The sequence below is a fragment of the Panthera uncia genome, chromosome E1 (assembly GCF_023721935.1).
Source record: "Panthera uncia isolate 11264 chromosome E1, Puncia_PCG_1.0, whole genome shotgun sequence".
Classification (NCBI taxonomy): domain Eukaryota; kingdom Metazoa; phylum Chordata; class Mammalia; order Carnivora; family Felidae; genus Panthera; species Panthera uncia.
The window spans coordinates 13,963,530-13,982,277 of record NC_064814.1 but is presented as its reverse complement, the minus strand read 5'-3'; the positions used below and the strand labels follow the sequence as shown (position 1 = coordinate 13,982,277).

Sequence of the window (18,748 nt, the reverse complement as noted above, 5' to 3'; positions counted from 1 at the left end):
CTCGGCTTTCCGGGCCAGTCCGAGGACCCTTGGCCCAGGACGAGCCGCCCCGCAGATTTGGCCCCCAGTCTGGCTCCCTTCTGAGGCCTCCTGCGGGACGGGGAAGGGGAAGGTGAAGAGGGAGGGGTCCTGAGTCCACATCGAGTCAGGGTGCAGAGAACGGAGAGTGTGCCAGAAAGCAATCCTCGTCTCCTCCGCCGCCCCCTCCCCCCAACAGGGGCTCCCGTCATCTGTGCGGCCGGGATCCGAGGATTGGGAGGAGAATGGGGAGGCGGACTCAAGAGCCGGGGACTCGGGCAGGGAGAGGGGACGCGAGCCGGCCCCCTTCCCTTCCTACACCTCGCAAAGGGGCACCTCCCGGCCTGGGGTCGCCACCCAGCTCCCCGCCACCGCCCCACGCCTCCCCCGCGCCGTCCTCGGCTCCGCCCCCTCCCTCCCCGTCCCTCCTTCTCGCGACCTCGTCCCTTCCTCTTTCCCTGCTCCCGACACCTCCTCCCCCCGACTCCTTCCCGGCGCCGCTAAGTTTCTCCGGTCGGGACCGCGCGCAGAGCCGGGGCCGGGCCGGAGCGGCGCCCCGCGCTACCCTGTCCCCTCGCGCAGACCCCGGGCCCGGCCCCGGCCCCACCAAGCCATGCTGTGCGGCCGCTGGAGGAGCCGCCGCCGGCGGCCCGAGGAGCCCCCGGTGGCGGCCCAGGTCGCGGCGCCCCTTCTGCTCGCGCCCCCGGACGGCGACACCAAGAGGCCCGGGCTGCGGGCACTGAAGAAGATGGGTCAGTGACCGGCGGGGGCGACTCGGGTGGGCGCCGACTGCCCAGAGGTCCGTCTGGGGTTGGGGGCGGGGTGTGCGGGCGAGCCGTCGCGGGTTTCCCAGCTGCGAGGGGCTGTGTGGAGCCGGGCGAGGGTTGGAATGCCAGCACCGTTCCGGCGGGGGAGGGGGGGGGTCATACCTGGGGTCACCCGACGTTCCCGGGAAGAGCGAGGCGCCCGGGTGGCCTTTGCTTCCCACCAGGAGGCGCCCGCGGGGCGTGCCGGAATGGGCGTTTGGGCGCGGATCGGGGGTCCCCGAGGACCTGGTGAATAGAGTGGGAGAGACAGGCTCGGGGTGTCCCTCACTCGCCTCCCCAACACCCTATGCCTTCTCGGGTCTGCGGGCACCCCCGGGCATCCCGGGTTCTTGGCCGCCCTTAGGAAGGCAGGCGAGCTGTGGGGGAGTCCGGCCTCTCAAGCCAGCCCTCCAACCCTGCAGCCCCCACAGGGGTTGCAGCAGCCGCATAGCACTGGTAGGACTGGTCTGACTGGTGAGAATACTGCCCTTGGAGTCAGAAAGGCAGAGTTCCCGGCTCAGGTTTGGGGGAAGTCACTGCGGGGAAGAAATGTAACTGTGGCTTATTAAGCATCTCCCAGAGACTGGCCTGGCCCCGGGTAGTTACATCGGTGGCATCATTCAATTTTCCTCACCCTCCTGAGAGGTACCTGGTATAATTCCCCTTTCACAGATGAGAAAACCGATTCGGAGAAGGCGAAGAATTTGCCATGACCCCACAGCTTGCTAAGGGCAAAGGCTGGCATGGTGGCTGTGCCCAGCCACGCTGCCCCTGCGACCCTCTCAGAGTCTGAGCAAAGTGTGACCGACTGGCTGGTTGAGTGGCTTGAATGAGGTGTGTGTGTGTGTGTGTGTTATAAAAATGTAAAGCACCATGAAACTGAAGTGGTGTGTTGGAAGGGCTGTTAGTAAATAGTTAATGATGGAGAGGTGGGGTGTGGGGCTGGGGGAACAGGGCAGGGCTGCCCAAGAGATCAGTGTGAATCAGGGGTGCCAGTTGCCAGTCTTGCCTTCTCTTAGATACTGCCCCCACTTGTTTTTACTCTACCTCCTGTCACTCATTCGATCGGAATTGATTGAGAGCATTGACTATGTCTGAGAGAGCCTGACACTCTCCTTAAGGAGACTAAGACACGTGATCTCTGCCCTCCTGTCCAATCATTCACGCATTCAGCAGACATTTATTGGGTGCCTACGGTATGCTCTGTCCTGGAATTCAGCAACAAACAAGATACAGTTCTGGCCCTTTGGCAAGGAGGTCAGACAATGAAGCAAAGAAATAAGGCTAGGGAGGGAGAGGGAAGTGATGCTGGGGAGCCAGCGAGAGCCCCGGTGGCACCCCAGAGCCGGAGGGAGATTGGAGGGAGGTCCAGGGGAGAGGCAGGTGGGGGCCGTGTCCTCAAGGCCCCTCCTTAAAAGGCCAGTAGGAGCCCCCAGAGGGCCTCAGGCAGGAGGAAGGGCTTGTGCAGAGCAGGGGCATGTTGTACATAGGTAGGGGTGAATCGGGGAGACCCAGAGGAGGAAGGCTGGGGAATCAGTTGGTCAAGCCATGGTGGTGCTCAGACTTGGGCCGGTGCAGCCCGAATGTGATTCCAGAACCACCTAGGGGGTGGACTGGGCTGGACTCTGCAGTCGGTGGGATCTGAAAGGTGTCTCGGGTGAATGGCAGTGTCATTCTTTGGGCTGAGGAGCAGCGGTGCCTTGGGGAGAGGAGGGTGGCCGTGGGGAGGTGAGGTGCCACCGAGACACCCAGGGCTGGCATTGGGCCAGAGAAGCAGTTCCAGGAGTCAGCCACCGCAGGGGCTGTGGCTGCTGGGAGGGCTGGGGTGATGCCCCTGCATACCTGCCTGCTTCTTCATTCCACACATATCTGCTCAGCCCTATCAGTGTGCCACGGGCACTGTGCCAGGGGCCAGGGCGCCAGAGATGAATAGCACAGCGCTCAGCCCTCGGGGAGCACACAGTTTAGTAGCAAGAGACACTTGAAGACAAATCATTACCGCCGAGCCCGGGACTCAGCGCTCACTGGCTGAGTAAAGCGGCACGGGAGCTCACGGCATCCCCCACCGTGACACCATCAGGAACTATGTGGGTGTCAGAATGTCACCTGGGCCGTCCTCCCTTCCCACCACTGCCCTGTCCTGCTGAGTGACTGCCAAGAAAGGAATGTCCAGTTTCTGGGGAATGCAGCTTCCCTGGGCCTTACTGACTCCAGGGACAGGGTGGAGACCACACCCAGGTGTCCTGGGGCCTGGCCCTTTGGGCCATCAAGGCCTAGGCCCAGCACCTAGGTAGCTTCCCCTCCCACAGCAACCCCAGCTCCTCCCAGGATGGCCCCCTGTGGCCACACCCCTTAGGCTAACAGAGAACAGATTTTATTTCAGGTCCCCTCAAGAGACCGGGGCAGGGAGTGGCCTGGAGGTCGAAGGCTCCAAGAGGCCCAAGGAAAAGAAAGGGCTTTTCAGGCCATCCTGGGGGGAACACCACTCCCACACTGAGTGCGAATCATCTGTGGAGCCTGGGGTCCTTCTCCTGTCCCTTCCCCCCTCGGGGGTGCTGTGGGCTTAGCCTGTCCCCAGGAAGTCAGAGAATAGCTGGAGAGAGCTTGAGTTCAGTGAGGCCAGACATAGTGCTGAGCTTGCATCAGTCCAGAACCTACTTAATCCTTGGCACCCCGGCGGGCGTGGGGGGGGGGGGGGGGGGGGCGGGAGGGGGAAAGGTGTTGCAGCTGTCCTCACTGGTGCAGACCCAGTGGAGAGGGTGAAGTCACCAGCCAAGGCCCACAGGGCTGAGAGGCAGCCGCCAAAGCCTAGTTTTCAATGGTGGCTCTTTACTGCCAGAATTAATGAATACTAATTAACACCTTTATAACACTATGCCGAGCGAGCTTTTCACATATTAGCTCATTTAATGCCCACAATTGTCTGAGGTTTGTGGTACCTTTAGCCTCATTTTACAAGTGAGAAACTGAGTTTCAGAGAAGTTCAAAGCTGGGAAGTAGCTGCGAGAGGATTTGAACCCAGGCGCCTGGCACAGAGTCTAAGTGAATGAGTGAGGGATTGATGCCTGGAGATGGCCTGCTACTCCCATCCCCCACCGAGGCCCTGCCAGCCTCTAGAGGTGTCCTCATAGGCTTGCCAAATAAAATACAGGATGCTCCGTTAAATGTGAATTCCAAATAAACAAACAAATGATTTGGGACAAACTTATACTGAAACATGACTCGTTGTTTATCTGAAATTCGAATGTAACTGGGCACCCTGAATTTTATCTTGACAACCCTGTCTCCCCAGAGCCCCTGTCTGTGCCTGTGCCCCTGATGCCCCGCCCTGCCCCTAATCCTCCCAGCAAGCAGAGCACTGAGTGGGCAGAATCCTGCTCCCTTTCCTCCCCAGCCTGCACGCACCACTGATTGCCGCAGGGGCAAGAGGGCTCTCCCCATGGCCTGCCCAGGACGTCTTCTGCAGGGTGAGTGGGGCTGCCGTGGGTGGATCTGGCGGCTGGGGGTCCTGGCAGGTGCCTGGCCTGGCGGGGAGTGGGGTAGGGCCTGGGCCCCCGGCCGTTCTGTCTGAGCCGGGGGCATGCTGTGCCCCCTCCTACGACCTCTGCCCCAAAATGGGCTTCATGCTCGTTCTGGCCTTGCCGGGAAGGGTGCCGCCACCTTTGTCGCACTGCGTCTAGCCAGGGACTGGGGAAGCACTGCCTGCCTTTCCTGACTTTGTTGACTCTCCCAGGAATGTTATGGACTCTGGCGCTGAGCAACACCGGGCTCTGGCCCCAGGTGTGGCAGCCAGCCCAGGCCAGGGGGACACGCTTGATACCTGAAGAGCTGGGGCTGCCTGCTGGCCAGAGGATTAGGGCGGGAAGGTGTTTGGGACCCCTCGGCTTGGATACCCCCTCCCAGAGCCACCAGGAAAAGCTTCTCTTCCTCTCCTCCCCCACTTGGCATGAAGCTGTCGGCCTTTGCTGTTCCCTGCATGTCTCACATTCCTGCTGGAGCCCCGCGTACCCTTCCCGTGTGTGCACTGGAGCAAGCACACGTACACACACACGCGCACACACACACACACCCTATATGCACACACCAACCTACACACACACCTTTGCTGCAGACCTACCCTTTTTACACCCTGCTGCCTACCTATTACCCCTCTTGTCTACACACCCTGTAGCCACACAGCAGCCCCACCCTCACCCCCACTGCTGGTCTGCCCTGGCCCCTGCCCACCCACTGCACTGCCCCTGCGTCCCCCCTTGCCTTGGGTAACCCACACTGTTGTCCGCATACACAACTTACCCTGTCCGCATACCCAGCTTACCCTCTCATAATTCCAGTGGCCCATCTATGAAAAAGGGACATTAAGGATCAGAGATGGACTTGACTTTCCCATGGCCCCTTCCAGCTCTGCCACTGAGACAGTTTCCCGCCCTCGACCTTGGCCGCTAACCCAGAACGGCTCAGGCCTCAGACCACACACAGACCAAACCTCCCGGGCTGAAGGTGATAGTTGGGACACTGGGCCTGTCCATTCCTCACCTCCCTGTGGCCCGTCTCTGAGGGCTGAGATGAGCGGTTGGCCTAGAGAAGGTGTCTGAGCCCCACTGACAACACTGAACGAGGCTGGAGAAGGGCCCATCTGGAGGCCATGAGACTGACAAGGACAGACTTACGGGAATACCTGGCTCCCTCTTCCCTCCAGGGCCACTGCCTCGCTTTCCTTTATTATAATTTATCGAGTGCCTACTGTAGGCCGGGCCCTAAACTGAGTGCTCATTAGCTCATTCCAGCCACACACAGCCCTTCAGAGTGTTAGGTACCCCCCAACTCTCAATCCATCCTGGTTCCACCACCTGCCGCCCCAGGACCCTGGATAAGTTAACTGCTCTGTGCCCCTTGAACAGCTTTATTGAGATATTAATTCACATATCATACAATTCACCCCTTCAAAGTATACAATGGTTTCTGGCATACTGCGTTGTTATTTTTTTTTAACTGTGGCAAAAAATATATAATAAAGTTGGCCCCTTTGACCATTTCGAAGTGGCTAATTCAGTGGCATTAATTATATTCGCAATGTTATGCATTCACAGTGTTGGGCTAGTTCCAAAATGTTTCCATTACCCTAAACGAAAACTCTAGCCGTTAACCAGTAATTTCCCCCCTCTTCCCTTCCCCTAGGCCTTAGTAACGTCTAATTACGTTCTGTCTCTGAATTTTTTTTTTATTGAGGGATACGTGACATATAATCCATTTCTATGAATTTGGCTACTCTAGGTACCACATATAAGTGGAATCATATACTGTCCTTTTACGGCTGCAGGGTGAGACCAGATTTCCCCCTTTCTATGTCCGAATAATATTCTACTGTCTGTCTATACCACGTTTTGCTTATCCATTCATCCGTTGACGGACCTCTGGGTTGTTTCTATCTTTTGACTGTTGTTCATCATTTTTAGTGCTGTTGTTTCATGATTATTACTCCATCTGTTCAGTCAAGGTGGCCACAGCACTGGCCCAGCCCAGCTCCAGGTTCAAGGCAGAGATGTTTAGATAGATAACCCACGGAAACCACAAGAGGCAGACAGGATGCACACCTGCTCCAAGCAGGTAGGAATGAGGTTGAGGAAACATCTGTGTGTTTGGGGCCTGGCAGGACCTATAAATGTTTACTGGGTGCCTGGGCAGAGAGCCAGGTGCCTCCTAGCTTCACTGCCCGAGGCCTGACGTCACCCCCTTACCTCCGTTGGTCCTGTCCTTCCTGTCTGGCACCCTAATCCTCTCACTCTCTCAGGGGTCAGAAGCTCAAGCAATGGGGAAATAATGTCACCTACCCAGGGACTCAGCACCTGGCTTGGCCTGGCATTGAACTCCCATTCTGTTTGGCTTTTCCACTGGATGTGGGGGCGGCGGGGGCAGTGTGGTCCCAGGAGCAGTGTGGTCCAGGGGCCAGTGCCAGTTGGGCAGGCAGACTGGAACGTCACCCTTTCCCCCAACAGGCTCCTGAGGAGCCGGGGAGGAAGGTCAGGAGCAAGGGCCTTCTCAACGTGGGAACCTGTCCCAGTGGCGGGCTGATCAGAAGTTCAGGCTCCCTGTCTCGATGTTTTGTTTGCGGAAGATTCAGGACAAAGCAGGCCCTCAGTGACTCACCTCCATTTCCGGCCTTAGTCATTCACCAGTCCCCCTTCTCCCCACCCTCCCCAACTATGGGCTTGGCATCAGAGGGATGGCGGGGTCAGGGGAGGTGGCCCCAGCTGCAGAGCCTGGTTGTCAGGGGAATAGGGGTTCCTCTCCCACTGAGAGGAGGTAGAGGAGGGGCAGGCTTGGTTGCTATGGCATTACGGGTTCTGCTGAATGTCCTGCCCCCCAATCCATTGCTTCTCAGGTTGAAGGAATTCAGAAGCTGCCCAGATGTGGGTGTAGGGGGCTGAGGGTCTGGTGAGTCTCTTGGCTTGGTGCCTGCCACATTCTAGCTCCTTGTCTGGAAAGGACAAGCTTTCCTAGCTAGGGGGCACCAAATGGGCACTGACCCAGGGGGCTCGTCTAAATCCCGAGAGCCATTAGGGCCACAGGCTAACCCAAGGGGGGGACTATAGGCTCCTCTGGATGGTAGGTTTCTCCTCCTGGCCCTGAGGCCGTGATTCTCAGTCATAGTCACCCTCAAAGTCACAGGATAGGTTTTTAAACATAGATACCCAAGTCCCAACCCACACCTGCCAGACAAGAATCTCTGGGCTGTGGGTTTTGCAAACCCCTCCAGCTGATTCTGATCACAGCCAGGGTTCAGAAACCCTGGCCCATAAGGAAAGGACAGATAGGGTAAGGCAGGGGGCAGAATAAATTTAGTTCCCCCAATTGCTGGTACATCTGCCTCCCCTATCAAAACACTGGCTGTGAGTCTGGCTCTGGGATGAGCACTGTAGTGCAGCTATGAGACTTCATCCCTGTCCTTGGGTTTATTAAAGTTGACCGAAATTACAATTTAGGTAGGGTGTTTGTTTTAGTTAAAGTAAAAAGTGCTGTTGGTGATCAGGGAGGGAGAATGCCCATTTGAGGACAAACCAAGGAAGGCTCCCTGGAGGAGATGGTGTCTGAGCTGGTCCCTGAAGGACTCCTGTGTGAGGAAGAGAAGCAAGAAGGATCCTACAAAGGTTCCAAGAGAATGAGAGAGGAATGTCCTGGGATGTAGACTTGGTTCCACAGGCCAGAGTTTACAACAAGCAGGAGTCTTGGTGCCACAAAGCCTAGAGCCAAAGCCAGTATTGGGGACTTGATAAGATAAAGGGAGGGGGGCGCCTGGGTGGCTCAGTCGGTTGAGCGTCCGACTTCGGCTCAGGTCATGATCTCGTGGCTTGCGGGTTCGAGCCCCACGTCAGGCTCTGTGCTGACAGCTCAGAGCCTGGAGCCTGCTTTGGATTCTGTGTATCCACCTCTCTCTGCCCCTCCCCCACTCATGCTCTGTCTCGCTCTGTCTCTCAAAAATAAATAAATGTTAAAAAAATTAAATTAAAATAAAATAAAGGGAGGAAGAGAGGCCCACTGTCCTGTTCATTTGGCCCATACCGTGGTGTTTTAGGGGTTTTTTTGTTTCAATTTGATTTGGTTGCCAGCACTGCAAAATCTGGAGACTTCCCATAGAAATCCAGCTTCCTGTTCTCTGGAAACTCTGGGCCCTCATCCATTCCTGGCTGCCCTCCTCCTTCCAGTATGCCGGATTCCCACTCTTTCTGTTGTCCCCTGGCTCGTAAACCCTTGGTATTGACCTCTAGTGAGACAAATCAGAGCAGGGCAGCATCTTGACTGAAGTTTGGATTTTGCAGGAGGTACTACTGTGGCCTTCATTCTGTGCACAGAGAACATGAGGCTTAGAGCAGTCTCAGCTGCCACCCAGGCTGTGTAACTCGGAAGTGACAGAGGTGGCCTCTGCTGTCCTCCCTGGTCTTGGGGGGACAGCAGAGGTGAGCAGCTTGGGTGGCAGCAAGGAAGATCTGGGTTAGATAGTGAGACTACCTTTTTGATGGTCAGGGTTTCACGTCAAGGGAAAAGGTTGCTGGTGGCAGATTCTGGTCTTGAAGTCTGGAGGCCCGGATGGAAGGGAGTGGCAGAAAGGGTGACCTTTAGGGAGGCCTGAGTCCCAGGCGCTGCCTGAGGGCTTGCTCTGCTCTGGGGGCCTCCGGAGGCAGCTGCTTGGTGGAGGTACGGGCACCCTCCCCAGGGCGGCTGGGTGGGACACACCAAGCCAGCGAGTTCCTGGGGCGGAAGAGACTATAGCCAAACCCACCACTGGGGACGAGTTACGCTAAGGAGAGGAAGAGGGGCCTGTGAGGACTTGCAAGGCTCCAGGCGCAGGAAGGCAGGCCGGCTGCCAGCCGGGACGAGGGTGGAGGGAGCGAGGGCGAGGGCGAGGCCGGCCCCGACGTCCTCCGGCCTCTCTCCCGCGCAGGCCTGACGGAGGACGAGGACGTGCGCGCCATGCTGCGGGGCTCCCGGCTCTGCAAGATCCGCTCACGGACGTGGCACAAGGAGCGGCTGTACCGGCTGCAGGAGGACGGCCTGAGCGTGTGGTTCCAGAGGCGCATCCCGCGCGCGCCGTCGCAGCACATCTGTGAGCCAGGGCGCGCGGCCGCGGGGCGGGCTGGGGACAGCGGCCGGGTCCCGCCGCCCTGACCCGGCTGCGCGTGCCCCGTCCTCCCCACCCCCTCCCCTTCCTCGCCCTCCCGCAGTCTTCGTGCAGCACATCGAGGCGGTCCGCGAGGGCCACCAGTCCGAGGGCCTGCGACGCTTCGGGGGCGCCTTCCCGCCGGCGCGCTGCCTCACCATCGCCTTCAAGGGCCGCCGCAAGAACCTGGACCTGGCGGCGGCCACCCCGGAGGAGGCGCAGCGCTGGGTGCGCGGTCTGGGCAAGCTGCGCGCGCGCCTCGACGCCATGAGCCAGCGCGAGCGCCTCGATCAATATCCTGCCCAGGGGGCCGGGCGTGGGGGAGGGGGGAGCCGTGTCTGGGGGCCCCGCGGGCTGAGCCCGGGGCCCCTAGTCTTCAGAACCGAGGCTGGTGACGCCGCCTCCGTCTCTGGGAAGCTCGGTCCTGGCCCCGTGTAGGGAGGGAGTCCCCAGGCTGAGGGGAAGTACAGCCCCTAGACCCGGGAGCCCCCAGAGCCAGGCAGTGGTGGCGACCCTGTCAGTTACCTGTCGGCTGGGGGCGGTGCCCAGGCTGTTGCTGGTATTTCCTGAGCACCCACACCTGGATCCACTCCTATCTGCACCGGGCCGACTCGAACCAGGACAGTAAGATGAGCTTCAAGGAGATCAAGAGCCTGCTCAGAATGGTCAACGTGGACATGAACGACATGTATGCCTACCGCCTCTTCAAGGTGGGCTCCTGCCGCACTCTGATCTTTGAGTCACCATCCTTTGTGGACAGAGTGGCCTCTCCCAGTGGGAAGGCCCCATCTGGGCCTAGTTAGCCTTTTACCCTCCCCCGAGGCGGCTGGGCCAGGATGGGAGTACCGGCCCAGAACATTCCTCACCCTCAGGCAGAGCTGGAGGAGGGGCGGGGCTCGGGGCAGGGAGGGCCCTCCCATACCTCCAAAGGGAGCAGCAGAGCTATAGTTTTCATTGCTCGGAGTCTGCAGGCAGCCTTTGCACAGGTGACCACGCACGGCTTGCACATGGGAGTGCAAGTAGGAGTCAGCTCACAGGCACACGCGCGCATCCTCCTCCGCCGTGGCCCATGTGGCCCCTCCACGTGTGACCAGATACACCCCATATGTGGGAGCACAGACAGGGGTGCGCGGGGGTGGGCTCCGCATCGATGGCCCAGCCAGGGCACGTGGCAGACGCCTATGTGACCAGCCTGAGACCCTGAAAGACAGAAGAGCCATGGCCCCGGTACACGGGGGCCCACAGCTCCATGTGGACTGCACCACGTGCAGTCGCACTTGTTTGTTGCCCTTTGACCCTGGGTGTGAATTGGAGACTGTGAGGATGGTAATGTACATGCCCGGGAGGGGGAATTACGGCTCATCCTGCCCTTGGGCCACTGCTTTTCCTCCCACATCTGGATTTTTGGGGGGGTAGGTCATGGGCATACAGGGACAGGCACTAAACCCAAGCGACCTTCCTTAGAATCCCAGCCCTGCAATTTACCAGCTGTGTGAGCTTGAGCAACACCCAGAGCCTCGATAGCTCCCGGTTTCTCTACCTGCGAAATGGGGGACATCTGCCTTCCTAGCATTGTAGGTGACAGAGGTGTCCGTGCAGGCCAGCTTTCCCAGGGTGTCGTCCCCCCCCCCCCCCCCCCCCACTCCTCTGAGCTCCTCCCTGCTGCCTTCTAGGAGTGCGACCACTCCAACAATGAGCGGCTGGAGGGGGCTGAGATTGAGGAGTTTCTGAGGCGGCTGCTGAAACGCCCCGAGTTGGAGGAGATCTTCCATCGGTACTCCGGCGAGGACCGCGTGCTGAGCGCCCCTGAGCTGTTGGAGTTCCTGGAGGACCAGGGCGAGGATGGCGCCACGCTGGCCCGTGCCCAGCAGCTCATCCACACCTATGAGCTCAATGAGACAGGTGGCGGTCTGACAGACAGGGTGGGGGTCAACACGGCCCCGTCTTGGCATCTGACAGGTCTGGGCTTCTAGCTAAGCGTGCGCTGCGATTACTGGCAGTGGGTGCCATCTTGGGCAGGCTACCTCGCCTCCTGGAGACTCAGTTGCCACATCTGTAAAATGGCATAGTAGTGCACCTTCCTCACAGGGTTTGGCCGAAGGTGAAGTGGCATGACTTCAGGGGGCACTGGGCTGGCTCGGTCGGTAGAACATGTCACTCTCGATCTCGGGGTTGTGATTTCGAGCCCCACGGTGGGTGTAGAGATTACTTCAAAGAAGTCAGTAGCATCGCTTGAGTAGAGTCCAGTCTGTAGATAGGTGCTCATTGGTACTAAGTAGAGTGAGCTTTGGGGGCACATGGGGCCAGACGTGGGGCTCCTCCCTGTGGCCTGACGTTCTCTTCTGCCCATCCCCGCAGCCAAGCAGCATGAGCTGATGACACTGGATGGCTTCATGATGTACCTGTTGTCACCCGAAGGGGCTGCTCTGGACCCAGCCCACACATGTGTGTTCCAGGACATGGACCAGCCCCTCTCCCACTACTTCATCTCCTCCTCGCACAATACCTATCTGACTGACTCTCAGATCGGGGGGCCCAGCAGCACCGAGGCCTATGTTAGGTACCATAGCAGGGATGGTGGGGTGAACACATCTGGGAGCCCAGCTTGAGGGTGACATGGGGCTCGAATCTCACCGTGGGCTTCCGGCGGGGAGGGGGGGCGCCTACCTGGCTCGGTCTGCCGGTTGCTGTGCCCTGTGGCACCCACAGGACACCTTGCCTGTCCATCTGTCTATCCACAGGGCCTTTGCTCAGGGGTGCCGCTGTGTGGAGCTAGACTGCTGGGAGGGGCCAGGAGGGGAGCCCGTCATCTACCACGGCCACACCCTCACCTCCAAGATCCTCTTCCGAGACGTGGTCCAGGCTGTGCGTGACCACGCCTTCACTGTAAGCTCCCAGGACCCCCATGCCCAGCCCCAGAGCCTTCCCGATGACCCCAGCCATCCTCAGTCCTTCCAGAAAAAACCCCCTTGCCCAGAGAATCACTCACTCACCAAGTGTTGCTGGGACAGCTGGCCAGTGGGGTAGAAGAAAGCTGAGAGGCTCCCTTCCCCTACTTTCATGTTTATTAAATGTGTTAAAATCACAAAATGTCTAGCAGAAAACTTTAGGAGTAAAAAGGACCTTTTTTTTTGTTAATTTATTTTGAGAGAGAGAGAGAAAGAGCACAAGCAGGGGGCAGGGGCAGAGAGAGAGGGAAGGAGAGAAAGTCCCAACCAGGCTCTCCAGGGCAGCACAGAGCCCAACACCGGGCTCAAACTCGCAAACCATGAGATCATGACCTGAGCCAAAACCAGGAGTCAGACGCTTAACCGACTGAGCCACCCAGGCGCCCCAAGAGAGGACATTTTAATCCTAACTCCCAAAGGGAAAGCCATGACAGAGAAGCTGGGCATGGAATCTGCATAAAATTGTAACTTCTGTCAAGCTATATGCAGATCTTACCCTCAAAAATGATGGGCTTGGGGGTGCCTGGCTGGCTCAGTGGGAAGAGCGTGCAACTCTTGATCTCAGGGTCATGAATTCGAGCCCCATGTTGGGTATAGAGGTTACTAAAAAAAGTAAACCTAAAAAGAAATTAAAAAAAAAAAAAAAAAAGACTGGCGTGGGGGGAAAAGTTTGTAACATAAACAACATGGTCAATGTCATTAACATATAAAGGGCATTTATAAAACAAAACCATCTTGGGGCGCCTGGGTGGCTCAGTCGGTTAAGTGTCCGACTTCGGCTCAGGTCATGATCTTGCGGTTTATGAGTTCGAGCCCCGCCTTGGGCTCTGTGCTGACAGCTCAGAGCCTGGAGCCTGCTTCCGATTCTGTGTCTCCTCCTCTCTCTGCCCCTCCCCTGTTCACACTCTGTCTCTCAATAATAAATAAACGTTAAAAAAAATTTTTTTAAATAATAAAAAATAAAACCATCTCTGCAGCTGCCCTCAGCTTCCCAGACATACCACCCTTTCCCTGAGACCGGAGATCTGCCCTCTGTCTCCCTCATGGACACACTGACCCCAGACTATGTCCCACATTCCGCCTCCTCAGCCCCCCCAGTGTGCCTTTGCCTGCCTGTCCTGAAGGGGGTTGGGGTCCGGGTGTAGTGGGGGAGCCTGGGAGGGGGACGGGGAAGTGGCTCTGAGCTGCTGCCCCCTCTCCCTCTCCAGCTGTCCCCATACCCTGTCATCCTGTCCCTTGAGAACCACTGCGGGCTGGAGCAGCAGGCTGTCATGGCCCGCCACCTTCGCACCATCCTGGGAGACGTGCTGGTGACACAAGCGCTGGACTCCCAGAACCCCGAAGAGTTGCCATCCCCAGAGGTAGTGAGTGCCCCCCAGACTCCCAGCCGGGTTGGGGGCGGGGACCCGGCTGTTGTCCGCCATCCCCCACTGCTGTGCCACCTCCCTGGCTCAGGACCCCTCACTTCTCTCTGCCTCAGCCTTCCTCTGCCCCTGCGCTCAGTGGCCATCTGCCACCCCGAGGTCTCGTCACGCTTCCCCCCTCCCCCACCTCACCGCCACCCCACCCCCTCACCTGGCACCCAGGGCCTTCCATGCCCTCACTCCCACCCCGCTCTGCCTCCCTACCTACAGAGTCCCTGCAGACTCCGCCATTCCTACCTCCAAACCTTGGTTGACATGTCCCCTCCACCTGAAGCTCCCTTCCCAGCCATCTACTCTTGCCCACCGCCACCTGCTTAGAATTCTAGCTCAGTGATAAACCACCTCTTCTGTGGCCTTAGAAATTTCCTCAGCTCTCTGGCCCGAGGTGGTTTTTCCTCCCGAACCCCAGAACCTTTTTTCTGCCCCCTCAGGACATTTGTGTTTTCTTCCCTGCTCCTTGAGAAAACTCTCCTCCTCCTCGCAATCCAAATATGCAGAGAAGGTTGATTCACCTTTGTGTGTGTGTGTGTGTGTGTGTGTGTGTGTGTGTGATTTGATTTTTTTATTAGCATGAAACATGGTTAAAAAAATCGAGCTGTACAAAAGTATATACAATGAAAAATGGGTTTTTCTCTGCCCCTGTCCAATTTCACAGGAAGTAACCATCTTTAAGTTTCTCGTCTGTCTTTCCAGAACTTTCCCATGTGTATATACCTATGTACATAGCTACCTTTCAAATGTTGCACAAAGAAGATCATATGATTACGTGTTCGTGTTCTATAGTCACTTCTTTCATGTGAGATATTTTCTGAAGAGGGCACCTTCTCTTTCAGTCTTGAGCTGCCTCAACCATTGTAAGGCCTGCCGTGTGGTCTTCTGTTTGGAGGGACGTCACTAGCCAGTCCCATGATGATGGGTCTATACGTCGTTGCCCATTTTTCCCTATTAGAAACATCACTCATGTTCTTTCCTGCTCCCCATCCCCAGTCAGCCCCTCACATAGTGGGGGTTGAATGGCTGACCTAGGGGCAAGAGGGCATCATCCTTCCATACTGGCCTCTCCAGCAGCTGAAGGGCCGGGTCCTGGTGAAGGGGAAGAAGCTGCCAGCTGCTCGGAGCGAGGACGGTCGAATTCTGTCCGACCAGGAGGAGGAAGATGAAGAGGAAGAAGAGGCAGAGGCCACAGAACAGAGGCGGCGGGTGAGTGGGCCTGGCTGGGCTGGCCTGGCCTGGGCAGGGAGGGGCTGCATGGGGAGGGGAAGGACAGGGGGGCCGGAACCCTGCCCTGAAGCTCATCTCCCAGGCCAAGCAGATCTCCCCCGAGCTGTCGGCCCTGGCCGTGTACTGCTGTGCCACCCGCCTGCGGACCCTGCGCCCCAACCCGGTCCCACCCCAGCCCTGCCAGGTCAGCTCCCTCAGCGAGCGCAAGGCCAAGAAGCTCATCCGAGAGGCAGGTAGGAGCTGGGACGTGGGGCATCTGGGGGCAGGAGGCCCCGTGGAGGCCTGCAGGCTCCTGGTGGGGGGTACCCTGAAGTTGGTGTCTGGAAAGGAGATTGAGAGGGCCTCCAGGGCAGTGAAGGGGTCAGGAGGCCCCCAGATCGGGGCTCGGGGAACGAGCACCCAGCACGTGGGCAGCACCGGGCCAGCATGGATGGAGGGAAGAGGGCCCAGGGAGTAGGGAGGCTGCTGCCCGCCTTTACTGGGCTCAAGCTTGGTGGCAGGGCCAGACACAGGCAGGGGTAATGGTGCAGGGTGATCAGTGGGCCGTGGTGGGGGCTGGGGGAGTCCCACAGCGGGTGTGCGGACAGGAGAGAGAATTCCAGAGCAGGTGATGCCTGCGAAGACCCCAGACCCCTCCAAGGCGGGACGAGAGCCGGGTTGTCAGCCTGGGGCCCCGCGTTCCAGGCATTGAGTTGGGGGATTTGGGACTGGGATGCAGTGCTGCGTTGTGGGAGGGGTCCTTGGTTCTCTCTGGGTTTTGGTAGCCTCCTCTGGGAGGTCCTCTCAGCCCTGGGGCAGGGGGAGCCGGCGGGGTGGGGGTAGTTCAGCCTCTGTTCCCAGCTTGTCCCTGCGGTTGGGGCTGGGGAGGTTACAGGCCCTGGTGCTGGGTGAGGGACACCCCAGGGGCCATCACAATCCTGCGCCGACTTCCTCCCCCAGGGAACAGCTTCGTCAGGCACAATACCCGACAACTGACCCGTGTTTACCCACTGGGGCTGCGGATGAACTCCGCCAACTACAGCCCCCAGGAGATGTGGAACTCAGGCTGTCAGCTTGGTGAGTGGGGGCAGCAGGAGCAGGGAGTGGCCTCCAGGGAACCATGAGAGGCTCAGGCAGTGATGGGGCATACAGCTTTTCAGAAGGTGGAAAAATGTGTTTTCTTGGTAATAACACTTATTAAAATAATTGTCAGGAAAGTAGGTGGGAAAACACAAATCAGACACATTTCTTCCTGACACTGTAAAGTCTCACATTTTTCATGAAGGCAAAAGTTAAAAACCTCCATTCCCATGTGTCCCCCCCGCCCCCACACACACACCTGGCAGTCCCACTAAGTCAACACTGACAAGAGTGGGCTCTGGAGGCTGAGCCCCAACAAAGGAGCAAAGGAGGGGGGATATGGTCCCCTTGAGGGCAGAAATGGAGATACAGAAACCCAAGGTTTCCTTGGGCCCAGCCCTGGCCCAGGCCTATGCCCAGCCCAACCCTCTGGCCGTGGGAGATACCAGGGATAAAGGGCAGGTGACAACGGGGGCTGGGACCCTTGGCTGCTATGATGCACCCCTAAGCCACGGTGGGAGTGGGTTGTGAGACCCTGAAACTGAGCAGTGAGAGGAGGGCCACTAAGAGCCCCTGCCCTGACCCTGCTGTGTCCACAGTGGCCTTGAACTTCCAGACACCAGGCTACGAGATGGACCTCAATGCTGGCCGCTTCCTCATCAACGGGCAGTGCGGCTACATCCTGAAACCTGCCTGCCTGCGACAGCCTGACACAACTTTTGACCCTGAGTGTCCTGGACCCCCCAGAACTACTCTCACCATCCAGGTCAGCAGCCTGGACCAAGCCCTACTCTGGGGTCCCAGCTGGTTCTGGAGAGGTCCTAGTCTGCAGGGCGCCGGCCCGAACGGCTTGGTGTGAGGGCGGTCTGAGTCTCAGTCCCATGCGGGGAGGCTCAGGGTGAGTGCCGAGGGCAAGGGGCTTCCCACCCTAACAGAGGGGGCAGGCAGCCATGGGCCCTGGCAGGGGGCGGGGGGCTGGACCGAAGCTCCCCTTCATCCCCTTCAGGTTCTGACTGCGCAGCAGCTGCCCAAGCTGAACACCGAGAAGCCAAACTCCATCGTGGACCCCCTGGTGCGTGTCGAGATCCACGGGGTGCCCGCAGACTGTGCTCGAAAGGAGACCAACTACGTGCTCAACAATGGTGGGTGGGCCTGCCGGGGGGAGGAGGGTGGGCCTGGGGGCCAGCTGGCTCCTGACTGCCAGGCCTGCACCCTAGGCTTCAACCCCCGCTGGGGGCAGACCCTGCAGTTCCAGCTGCGGGCTCCAGAGCTGGTCCTGGTCCGGTTCGTGGTAGAAGATTATGACACCACCTCCCCCAATGACTTTGTGGGCCAGTTTACACTGCCTCTCAACAGCCTGAAGCAAGGTTGGTGGGGACGGACAGGGATGGGGGTCTGGGCCTCCAAGGCCCTGTTCACCTGGGCTTTGCATCCCCTCTGAGAGCTTGCCCCCCGAGCCCAGGGGTGGGATGTGGTCCGTGAGCCCACGGCCCAGGCCCGGTGGGATCGGGGACAGAGAACCTGAGGCATGTCCCCCTCCCCACAGGGTACCGCCACATCCACCTGCTTTCCAAGGACGGGGCCTCACTGTCACCAGCCACACTCTTCGTCCACATCCGCATCCAGCGCTTCTGAGAGCTGGACTGACCCACCCTGGGGTTCCTCGGGTGCCAGTCTACACCCCGTGGCGGAGGCTCTCTCCTCCTCCGCAGTAGAGGGGTGGTGGGAGGACCAGCCCCTCCAGCCTGCTCGCCCTGCCATTGGCTAGACTCCAGTCTCAACTGGGTGCTGGGGGGTGGCCTTGGCCCCTCCTGAGAACAGGCATCAGCGCTTTCTCCTACAACCCTGGAGCCTTGAGATGGCCCCCACTCCTTGGATTCTCGGCCCACTCCCTCGTCGTGGCTGGTGAAGAGCGAGGCCTGTCGTTGCCAGATTTGAGGAAGACACATGAGCCTTGAACTCCTCTCTGCCCCCCCGGGGGGAGGCCATCCCAGCCTCCTTCTCCCAGAGTGTCCGGCCCCCTCCTTGTCCCCCAGCCCACACCAGGCCTTAGTGCCCCCGAAGGCCCTCCCCTGGCTAGGCTTTCCTGGGCTCCTCCCTCAAGCTCTTGAACCTGAGCTCCCTTCCCGTCTTAAGAAGGGAAAGCCGAGGAAACCTGGGAGTAGGTTTCAAGTTGTGCCACAGAAGAGCCCTGGAGCAGACAGAACAAGACCATTGGTTTAAAAAAATAAAGAAGCATGGGCGCCTGGGTGGCTCAGTCAGTTAAGCGTCTCTTGGTCTGTGAGTTTGAGCCCCTCATCGGGCTCTGTGCTGACAGCTCAGAGCCTGGAGCCTGCTTCAGATTCTGTGTCCCTCTTTCTCTGCCCCTCCTCTGCTCGTGCTCTCTCTCAAAAATAAATAAATGTTAAAAAAATTTTTTTTTTTATAAAGAAGCAAGTTTACCACTGCTGCACCCTGAGCCCTCTGAGGTCATACCCACAGGCCCATGAGGGATGAGGGCAGAGTCCCTTGGGTCCCCTCCCCCAGCAGGGCTTGGATTTGTCTAAAACAGCCAGGGAGGGGGTGGGAGGGGTGGAGGAGGTGTCACATCTCTAAATAGCCTGACCCCTCCTCCTG

General features: G+C 58.6%; 1 protein-coding gene across 1 annotated transcript; it reads left to right on the top strand.

The window, feature by feature from the left end:
- Nucleotides 1–474: 474 nt before the first annotated feature.
- Nucleotides 475–18,507, top strand: PLCD3 (phospholipase C delta 3). The gene is made up of 15 exons (XM_049636291.1): nucleotides 475–770; nucleotides 9,265–9,426; nucleotides 9,545–9,773; nucleotides 10,052–10,190; nucleotides 11,154–11,382; nucleotides 11,839–12,040; nucleotides 12,222–12,366; nucleotides 13,637–13,789; nucleotides 14,918–15,052; nucleotides 15,156–15,306; nucleotides 16,013–16,129; nucleotides 16,732–16,898; nucleotides 17,139–17,274; nucleotides 17,350–17,499; nucleotides 17,679–18,507. Exons 1-15 carry the CDS (start codon nucleotides 632–634, stop codon nucleotides 17,765–17,767), a joined length of 2,343 nt encoding a protein of 780 aa, XP_049492248.1. The 5' UTR covers nucleotides 475–631; the 3' UTR covers nucleotides 17,768–18,507.
- Nucleotides 18,508–18,748: the final 241 nt, after the last annotated feature.

What these genes read in the sequence shown, in the direction of transcription:
- PLCD3 (XM_049636291.1), top strand. Translation starts at nt 632, where the DNA reads ATGCTGTGCGGCCGCTGGAGGAGCCGCCGCCGGCGGCCCGAGGAGCCC. An exon ending in CAGCGCGAGCGCCTCGATCA is followed by an intron (nt 9,774 to 10,051) that starts ATATCCTGCCCA and finishes GTATTTCCTGAG; the next exon opens with CACCCACACCTGGATCCACT. An exon ending in ATGCCTACCGCCTCTTCAAG is followed by an intron (nt 10,191 to 11,153) that starts GTGGGCTCCTGC and finishes GCTGCCTTCTAG; the next exon opens with GAGTGCGACCACTCCAACAA.